A 9,851-nucleotide genomic window follows, 5' to 3' on the forward strand; every position below is an offset into this window, starting at 1 on the left:
CTCATTTATTTTCTCAGGCCTTGACTGATTCATCAGTACTGCTGCTTTTTTAATGGCATGTTTTCCTGCAGTTTGACACAAGGCATTGATTAGCCCTGGGAAAGCAGTCACATCTTGTAAAAACAAGGGCAGAACCACAGGTGAGGGTGTGCCAATGTCATGCTGGAGGACAGAGCTCCTTTCTGCACAGCTGACCCAGAGCCAGAGTACCTTGTTCTTCCCAACCCTTGTTTCCAGTTCTCCTGGGCTGGCTTCTTGCTGTCACAGAGAACACTCTCTGCTTTGGCTGCATTTGCTGTTATTGGCACTAGCAGTCTGCAGGGAGGAAGAGAAAGGAGATAGCACATCAGAGGAATGGAGGAATGCTGTGGGGGGAAAGGAGAGCATGTTTAGATTGCAGGACATTGACTGCTGGTAGCAGGAAAGAAGGAAATCGTTGTGATGTGGTCAATAAACGTACTAAGAGGATAGGGACTGTATTAACAAGATACTGTTACACAGTGAACTGGCTAAAGAAGAAATCAGAAAACCAACAGATCACTTAAGTAATTAGGATCAAAAATCTGGGCAAGACAAGTCAGTCATGTAGTAATTTAAATTAATTTTACTTAGAATCAGTCGCTATTAAAAAACAAATGGACACTGAGGGTAAATGGGGAGCCAGATTCTTTCAGCAGACAGGGTAAGTGACTGATAGCTAGCAGGCAGTGCCCAGAGCCTGCTCCAGTGTGTGGGAGGACACACTGGGGCTGTGGAGGTGCTCCCCACCTGGTTTCCTGTCCCTTTGCTTTTGTGTCTGTCTCAGCTCTCTCGGGGTTCGTGTGCTTCTGCCAGCTCAGGTGGCTATGGAAACAACTACATGAAAATAAAGTGCACATGCCCCTCACCATATTCCTGCCTCTTTGCAGTGCTCCATCCCACCTGTGCCCAGCTGAGGGGGTGGCTGGTGCCAGCTGCTGTGCCCCTTTTTGCCCCTGGTGTCCACAGGGTGCAGGCAGATACTCACACCTGCAGCACCGCACACTCCAGCTGTCAGTGACCTAGATATTTTAGCTACTGTAAGGAAATTAAACCAGGCAGTGCATGTGGTCAAGGCCAAGGCCTAATCCCATGCAGTTAAGAACAGATGTGAGGAAACTTTTTTGCTTTTGGAATAATTCCCATCTGGGCTGGCTGCAGCATCCTTGTACTCTGGTTATTGGGGACAGCCATGCAGGCAGCCAGCTGCTGAGGCAGCCAGGATGCTCAAGGACTAATTGCCTAGATCATAATTAGATCTGTGGAGAAAATCAGGACAAATGGAAGCTGATTTTTATGATTTATGATTACAGTGTTTACAAACTGTGTCTGTACAGGTTATGGCTTTGGGTGGGTGGGGAGGACAGGAGATGAATTGTTTGATTAGGTTTGTTTTCACTCTGCTGCAAACCTGGGTTACCCCTGGGTGTTCTAAGCAGTGATGGTTATGTCCAGAATATGGAAAGAACTCTGTAGCTTGCCTTCTCATTGCTGCTCTCAGGAGATTCCAACCTCCCCTGCCTGAGCTGTCCCCTCCCTGCCCTACAGAGGTGGTGGGGGGGCTTGGCACAAGGCAGGATTGGCTGGGGATGCTGTAGTCTCTCCTCTCTTGCACTGGTGGTCTCAGCAGGCTGAGCACTGGCTGCCAGTGTTCCTGTTGCTGAGGACAAACCACCCACCTGCAGGCCTTTTTTTTTTGGGGGGGTTAAATGAAGGTTTTTGATAGATCCAGCAGTGTATTTGCAGTAGACTCTGCCTGCACTGTCCTGGTGACTGCTGGCAGCAGCTGCTGTTCTCCTGCTTCTGGTGTCATAGTGCTGGCATCCTCACACAGGCTGGGTCACTCTGCAGCTCCTGTCCTTAGTGTGTTACTGGGGATGGATGGAAAACCTTGGAGAGCATTGTGGCAGCTTCTGGTGTGACTCTCCACAAAGTCCTGTGCTGCTAGGCAGGACTGGCTTGGGTTGGAAGGGCATTACTGGGGCTGTGTCCTTGCTGCTCACAGTGGGCCATGCTCAGTAACCAGCAGTGGGAGGGTCTGGCCATTTCAGGTGTGTTTTATTGCTTGGCTGCCTGCTAATTCTGATAATATACTGCATATCATTGTATCTGTTGTTGTTTTCCAAGCTTGTAACTGTTGAAGAGCAGCAGTTCCTGAGGGAACCTTTATATAACACTGGAATCTTAATTGTCTGGGATCCAGCACCGTATCATGCAGAAATTCATGAGGTAAGGCTGAGGTTTTTTTTAAAATAAAATCAGATTCACTTTGAAGTGCTTCTGTTAAACCACTTCCTCCTAATGTGGGCAATCACTCATTCCAAGGCTTTACTTGTTTGCCTTTTTGTTTTATGGATATATCTGTGTGTACTTCTGTGAGTATCCCCTGCATGAGGGCTCCTAGGAAAACACTTGCCTGCTTCTGTGAAGGGCCTCAGGCCAAGGACAATGGATCACTACCTGTGCTTTCCCATGGGCTGATGGCACGGGGAGGAGGACACTGCTGGATGCAGCAGCTGTCTCATTATAGGATGATTTCCTCTCTCTGACAGTTCATCTAAGATTTGCTGATGGTTGATGCTTGGATATTTCAAGCAGCAGTCAGCCATGGGATATACTTGATGCATTATGAATGGATTGGGAAACCCTCTGAAGGTCTGTGTCAGCTTTCATCTGTGGGCAATCCCCCTGGCAATTCACTTTTGATTTCGAGTACAAAAAAGTGTTGTTTGATATGTGATGAGCTCTGTAGGCTCACAGTGAAAGCAGGTAGGAGTGAATAGTCCATTCTTTACTTTTATTTTAAATTCTGGCTGTAACTGAGAGGTTTTGCATTCTTTCTTTGGCCTGCATTTCCTATTTTCTCACTGATATTTATTTCTGTGCCTGGTCCCACAGCTCCAGGAGGCATAAGGGGCTATGGACATCATGTTCAAGAGTCAGTAAAACCAGGATGGGCTATTTATAACATAGGGAAAAAAAATCTGAAAATTACTTTAGGAAAACATAAACATTGCTAGCTTTTACTGAAAGGGGAAATTTAAGGATGCAAATTAGCTCAGCCTGGTTCAGGAGGCTGAGCTGGGAACCCTTACCTGCAGAATATGCTGCTTGGAATTACAGTGTGGACAAGGATCTGGGTCTGGAACATTTAAGGCAGAGTTTTCAACATCGTCTGCTGTTGGGGAGTGCAAAATGAAATTACAAAATTGAATTACCCTTCAGTGGTTCTTCATTGAGATTTGGGGTTTTCCTGCTCTGTTTACTGAGTCAGCACACCACAGTGACCCAAGGGGACAGTGAGTGAGGGTGTGTAGCAGGATCTTCTTCCCCAGCAGCAGCAGGTTCACTCATCCTTGTTTCCTGTTGGTTACAGTAGAGTGGGCCAGAAATAAAGAATCTGACCTCCTGTTTCTGTTTTGCAGTGGTACAGAAAACCAGATTACAACTTTTTTGAAAGCTATAAGGCATATCGTAGAACCCATCCAGAGCAGCCCTTCTATATCCTGAATCCCAAAATGCAGTGGCAACTCTGGGACATTCTGCAGGAGAATTCCCTGGAGCATATTCAGCCCAATCCACCATCATCAGGAATGCTTGGTAAGATAATTGCCCTCTAAACTTCTGGTTCAGTTTGCAGGCAGGAACTCTCCAAGACGCCTTCTTTCAAAGGCAGCTACAAATTTATGGTGCTTATCAGAGTTGTTTTTATAGTGTTTGTCCTGTGCCAAAATTTAAGCTTCCTGTCTTCAGAGCAGCAGCTCAGTTGTATTAAAGGAAGTGGTTTGCAGCACCCCTCTGAAACAGCAGCCACAAACATGGCCCAGTTCCAGGTGGAAACAGGAGAGCAGGCTGCAGCTCTGGGATGGTCTCTAGATTTGTAGCTTCTAGTGCCAGAGCACTTCCCACAGGGTGCAGGAGGAAGGATGTGTCTCCTGCAGGCTCAGATCTGGTCAGGCAAATAAATCTGATTACTGTAAATTAATTCTAAGGGTGTGCCTGTTTCTTTTCCCTATATTATTTATATATAAATATATGGTTTTGTATGTATATAAAGACTTACTGGGGGTCTGTGGAAAGTCAGACTGAATAGTTGCCCTGAAAAGGTCAGTGATATGCTCTCCTCAGCAAAGGAACTCCTTTTTACATTCTGCTGTTGCAAAAGTTTTCCTGCTTAGTGGAGAGCAGCTCTCATGACCAGCTGAATAAAAAGGAGTGAACCTCTGGGGAAGCTTCCATGTGTTTGAAATCACAGCACAGAGGTAGAGTCTTGTTTGCCACAGACTGTCCAACTGCTGTGCTTCCACCCTTTGTCTGCTCCCACCTCTGTTCATCACTGCTGGGGCGCAGGCACTTTCTCTCTTTGTGTAAACAGAGTTGCTTCATGCTTTTGCCAGGCTCAGCACCTATTAAATCATTGCATCATTGCTTGGGTATGTGCAGAGCAGCTGTGTAACAGCACAGTCAATGACTTCAGCAGCAGAATTGTTAACTGGAGTTATGGGCTTGAAGACACGTCAAACAGCAGTTCCTCCAGGGCTTAACTTTGGGCCAAGTCTTCTTGCTTTTTGCTTTGTAAAACAAATCACCTTGCCAAATTCAAGGGCATAGATGAGTTCCAGTTTACATCCCTGTGTTCCCTGGAAGTCCTGAGTGTTATAAAAAATTTTGATTTGAAAAAGTGGATGAAGACATGTTTAAAATATACTTTAGGTTCTTTTAATGTTTTACAGTTCTTCATGATCCCTGCTGTCTCAGACACTGCATGAATTTTCTGTGATGTTGCACACTGATTCAGTTTCTCTGGTATATTCTTGCTATTTCTTGCACTTAGAAGAGAAGTAGCTGGTAACTATGGCTTCCATCTGATCTGGCTGTGCCCAGCACTGCCTGTGGTGTCCTTGGGTGAGAAGGCACAGGAGGGCAGCACTGCTCTGCTCCGGGGAGCCTGAAGAGCAGAGGCTGCTCAGTCTCCCCGAGCATCTCCCAGCACAGGCCTTCCCGTGTCCCCTGCACTCACGAGAGGCAGCTGGGACAAATGTGAAGGTCTCATCTCTGCTTATCCAGGCAGGTTTGAGATGGGCTGTTCGGATCAGCTAATGGCAGTGCACGCTTGGCAGACACCCAAGTTTCCATGAAGGTCACAGATAATGGTAGCACTCTTAAAAATTGTCCTTTTGGCACGGCTGTCAGTGTAAACAACCTGCTGAAATCACATTGGTCATGCACTTGGCAAGAGAGGGCTTCAAAAGAGAGCCCTGTCTGGCCAGGCTTGTTCTCTGCCCCTCTGCCCTGAACATCAGTAACAGAAACCTTGCTGGCTGCCTGTCCCTGTGGAATGTTTAGTGCTGTCTCTGTGTGACTGGGGTGTCTGCTCCCTGTCCCCCGCAGGCATCGTGCTGATGATGACGCTGTGTGACCAGGTGGACGTGTACGAATTCCTCCCTTCCAAGCGGCAGACAGACATCTGCCACTATTACCAGAAGTTCCACGACCACGCCTGCACCATGGGAGCTTACCACCCCCTCCTGTTCGAGAAGAACCTGGTGAAGCACATGAACCAGGGCACGGACGAGGACATCTACACTCACGGCAAAGTCACCCTGCCTGGCTTCCGAAGAGTGCATTGCTGACGGATTGGTTTTACTGTGTTTAGTTTTCCTTGACTTTCAAAGCACTTTTTAAATCAGGGTTGTCAGATTTGTTAGGTCTAAGCACTGGTGTGTTTTGACAGCTCTTCCACGTAGCAAGGCTTGCTCTTAGGGCTTTGTTGACCAGCTGTGAGCTGTAAGGCTCACTGTGGTACAGCCACTGACCTGCACGAGTCACTGCAGTAAATGGACTCCCAGTGGAGCCAGGCTCTTGCAGCACGTGGATACCTCTGGCTTCATCTCATCTGATGACGGGTTAGGGGAGGCACAGGAGAGGCTTTCTAAGCAGAGATTGCACAAGTCAGGATCATACAATGAACATAGTTTGGTTTGCTTCAAAGGGGTTGTGACAGACAAAACCCTGGGCCATTGGGAAACATGAAAAATCGTTTAAAATTTGTTCCCATAGTCAGGGGGTTCTGACTAGGGATGATTTATGGCAATGCTGTCAAGCTGTGTAATGATAAGCGACACTTCTAATCCAAAATATTTGATTTTATAAACAGTCTGTGAACTTCCTTCCAAACTGTAAGACTTCTGAAACCACTCAGGTGACATTTTTGGCAAAGGAAGAGGAAAGCAATTCATAATTCAGTGAATCTTGCAAGACTTTTTAATCTTCTTACTTTTTTTTAAATAATTTAAAATAAATTTTAGCAATCATTTACTTTTCCAGTACAGTGCTGGGCTTGGTACAGAAGAACCTTTATTATCAGAAAGGTTTTGGCACAAATGGGAGAACACACTGGAAGTCGGTGCCTTTTTCCATCTCTCTGCTCCTCTACCTTTGCAACTGTTGAATTATTTGCTGTACCCATTAACACAAACACCACAGAGCTGCTGCTAGATGAATTCCAGCCCTCTGCAGCCAACAGAGGGGCTCTCAACTGCTGTGTGCTTTTCTGCATAGGTGGGGAGGAGGTTTGCCACTTCCATGCTTCAGGAGTGGTGGGGAGGGAGAGCGTGCTCTGCAGCCTCAGGGTGTTGGTGAGAACACCTTCCCTGTCTTCTGTACTCCAGTGTTTCATCAGGTCTGTAAAGAAAGCTTTCTCCTGTTTTGAATAAATCCTGTGAAGTCCTTGGCCTGGTTTTGGTGAGTGGTAAATGTCTTGTCCCATGGTCCTGGGGATTTGTGGCAGCCTTGTGCCACTGCAGGCACAGCTGCTCCCTGCTTTATCAGAGAGCCCTCAGCTTGTGAGGGCTCCTTTCTGCACACTCATCTCTTGGGATGGATTGGATGTGTCAGTGTTCACAAATTTCATACAGGTAGGAAGGTCCAGGTCCTTGCACCACTGCTCAGGAGCCTCACATCCCACTAGGACAGGAGTGCAAGGAAGGCAGCTTGGAAAGCATTCCTGTTCCCTGCCAGGGAAGGAGGGAGCTTAAGAGGAAAAGCCATGAGGGGCTGCTTGGGAGAGCCACAGTAATCCTCTCCCCATCTCCACTCTTGGAGATAGCCCTGGCTAAATCCAGTGGCAACCCTCTTTTTTCCCCCCTCTTTTTGTTTGCCTAGATCAAAATCTAGTATAAAGTGCAAGTGATGACAAATAGCCTTGGAGATAGCTTTGGCTTTGATAGCCCTACCTCTCTGTTCCTTGGATGAAGGAGGTATCTGCTACAGCAATTTGCCTTCTTACTATGTGTTTAGTTGAGATTCCATTAGAGATTCTCACAACATTATATTCCAGCTCCCCCACTGTGGAGACCAGCCCAGCCACCCTCCCTGGAATGCATGGAAGCAGTCTGCCTGCTGCTCACCCGGGCTCCCAAACCCACCTGCTCTCCTGCAGGGCTCCTACAAGGAGACAAAATGTCCAACAGATTCCCCAGATCTCTCAGAACCCTTGGTTACTTAGGTGCAGTAGTCTTGCACAAAGCATGGAATTTCAAATGTTATGCTAACAGTTTTAGCTACATCCAACATGTGATTCATTTACAGTCTAAACAGAGTTTAACAGGAATTGTGATAGAGCTTAAAATAAGCCAGTGGTAACCCTCTTTTGTTTCTCCTTTTTTTGTTTGCCTAGATCAAAATCTAGTATAAAGTGCAAGTGATGACAAATCTGGTATTTAGAGGAGCCAGGTGTAAGTTAGTGGCAGTAATAGCTAGATTGTAACAAAAGTCTTGTCCTCCTGCAGTCTTTGCTTCCAGAGTGAACAGCTTTCTCTGTCAGTGTAGAAAGGGGAAAAGGGGCAACACTGCCCTTTCTAGTTAACCACTGAAGAACTGAGGACTGGGAGGGATGCTCTGTACTTACATGGGAAATCTGGAAAATTTCCAGCTGGAACCTGTTTTTACCCCTCTTGGGCTTTGCATTTTTAGAGAGCCATGGACATGGGTGGGAAGAGATTAGCTGGCCAGGCCAGAGGAACTGTGAGCAGTTCATGTCTGGACAAGGAAGTATTTGGGTGATGTAGAAGGAATGACAGTCTGTTACTGGCAGGGGAACGCTGGACTTTGTTGTCATCAAAGATTTTTCATTGTCTGAGCTGACAAAGCTTTCTGTGGGGTTTTGTGGGTTTGCTTTCACTGAAGAAAAGGGGGGAAAAGTCCCAGAAATTCAAACTGCATGCACCTGAATAAACACACCCATCCTAGGTGCCCTAAGAACAGTGGAGTGGGTGAGTGGGAACTCGATCTGACAACACACAGTAAATCAGCAGTGATGGTTAAAGAGATACATGGTGGCACTCCCTGAAAAGAAACAGGAGCTGCCCCAGCCTTTGTTCCTGTGCTTGCAGGCAGCTGAAGGTGTGGGCACAGGCACGATGGCTCATCCTCCTCTGCTCTGTGAAGTCTGACGCTCTTGCCCAGAGCTGTGGGTGTTTGATTTCACTTGTGAATTGTACCAACCTGGCAGGGAAACTGCAGCATTTTCAGCAGGTGATGATACAGGGCACAGAATGGAAGCTTCACTTTGGAGCAGATAATTGGTGTGCATGGCCATCCATACCTCAGTTCCTCTGCCTTTGCATTGACAGGAGAGGTGAAAGTCGGAGTTTGTGGGGTTGCCTGGTCCAGCAGGGCATCCCCTGCAGCTCGTGAGCTCCCTGGGAAATGCTGGGAGCAAGTGAGACCCAGCTGGCTTTGTGCCCCACTCCAGAAGGAGCTACAGACCCTTTGTGAAGACAGAACTTGGAAGGAAGAGGATGTGCTTATTTCTAGCTTGGTTTTGGAAGTGCAGGTGAAGGTGAAATTGTGTCTCCCTCAGCTCTAAGCAAACTGCTGCTTCTCTTTTGGACCTAAACTCAGTGAGCTGCTAAACAGCCTTGTCTTGTGAAAGGTCTGGGAAATGGCCTCAATGCACAGGAACCCTGGAGGGGATCTGGTGTCTGATGCTCAGATCTGTCATGCACAACTTCTGGGCTGTTTTGGCAGTGGTGTGCAAGGCTTCTTTCAGGGGGTTGTTCTAAAGGGCTGCAAAGGCAGCACCCTCCAGTGTCTCCAGTGAGAGGGGAGGGAGCCCTTCAGGGGCCAGCCTTGGCCCCTCTCACCTTCCACCCAAGTCCTGTGAAATACTTCCCTCTGTAGGGAGGCTTCTGCTGCTCCTTATCCTCCAGGCTGTCACCTCTGCAGGGGTTTGTGTCTCCAAGTTTTGCAAGAGTTTCCGTCTGTGTTCGTTTGGTTGCAGTTAGCTTGTAGCTTCATGTGTGATAAAGGGAGCAGCTAATTTAAATTGCATCTTTTGACAGCCAGGTGGACGTGAAGCTTTGTGCTCTACCACTAACTTATGTTCAGTATACAATGGAGACTAATTTAGGGAAAAAAATTAAGCAATGAGTAATTAAAAAAATAAAAAAAACTCCTCAGTTCAAGATGTGTTTTAGGAAGATACATGGATGTTTGCAAAAGCAGAATGGAAGATGAGCAGGGAAAATCAGGCATGAGAGATAGTTTGAAAAAGTGTTTGTTTAGTGCAATTGGTTCCAAATAAGTTTCTTAAAGCCAGAGAAGGGCAGGAGCAGACGGAGTGGACTGAAAGTGGTTTGGAGTGAGTGACTTCTGGCAGAAGTTGGATCTCTTGGAGCAGAAACAGACACTTCCCAAACCCCAGTGAGCTTGGCTTGATGTTTCCATCCAGGTCTGAGTGTGCTGCTGGTTTTGGATGTTGGTGTGCATGGAAAGCTGTGCCTGTGGAAACAAAACCAACTTGGAATGTCTTTATTTCCATTCCTGCAAAT

General features: G+C 47.0%; 1 protein-coding gene across 3 annotated transcripts in view; it reads left to right on the forward strand.

Moving 5' to 3' along the window:
* The window catches only part of ST6GAL1 (ST6 beta-galactoside alpha-2,6-sialyltransferase 1), a 43,543-nt gene extending 36,792 nt beyond the window's left edge, over positions 1-6,751 (forward strand). For all 3 annotated transcript variants that reach the window (XM_064435866.1, XM_064435863.1, XM_064435867.1), the window contains 3 exons: positions 2,146-2,247; positions 3,444-3,618; positions 5,410-6,751. In XM_064435866.1, the coding sequence (XP_064291936.1) occupies positions 2,146-2,247; positions 3,444-3,618; positions 5,410-5,651 (519 nt within the window). In that variant the 3' untranslated portion in view covers positions 5,652-6,751. The remainder of the gene's footprint in view (positions 1-2,145; positions 2,248-3,443; positions 3,619-5,409) is intronic.
* The last annotated feature ends 3,100 nt before the right edge of the window (positions 6,752-9,851 follow it).

This window comes from Passer domesticus, chromosome 11, assembly GCF_036417665.1.
Source record: "Passer domesticus isolate bPasDom1 chromosome 11, bPasDom1.hap1, whole genome shotgun sequence".
Taxonomy (NCBI): domain Eukaryota; kingdom Metazoa; phylum Chordata; class Aves; order Passeriformes; family Passeridae; genus Passer; species Passer domesticus.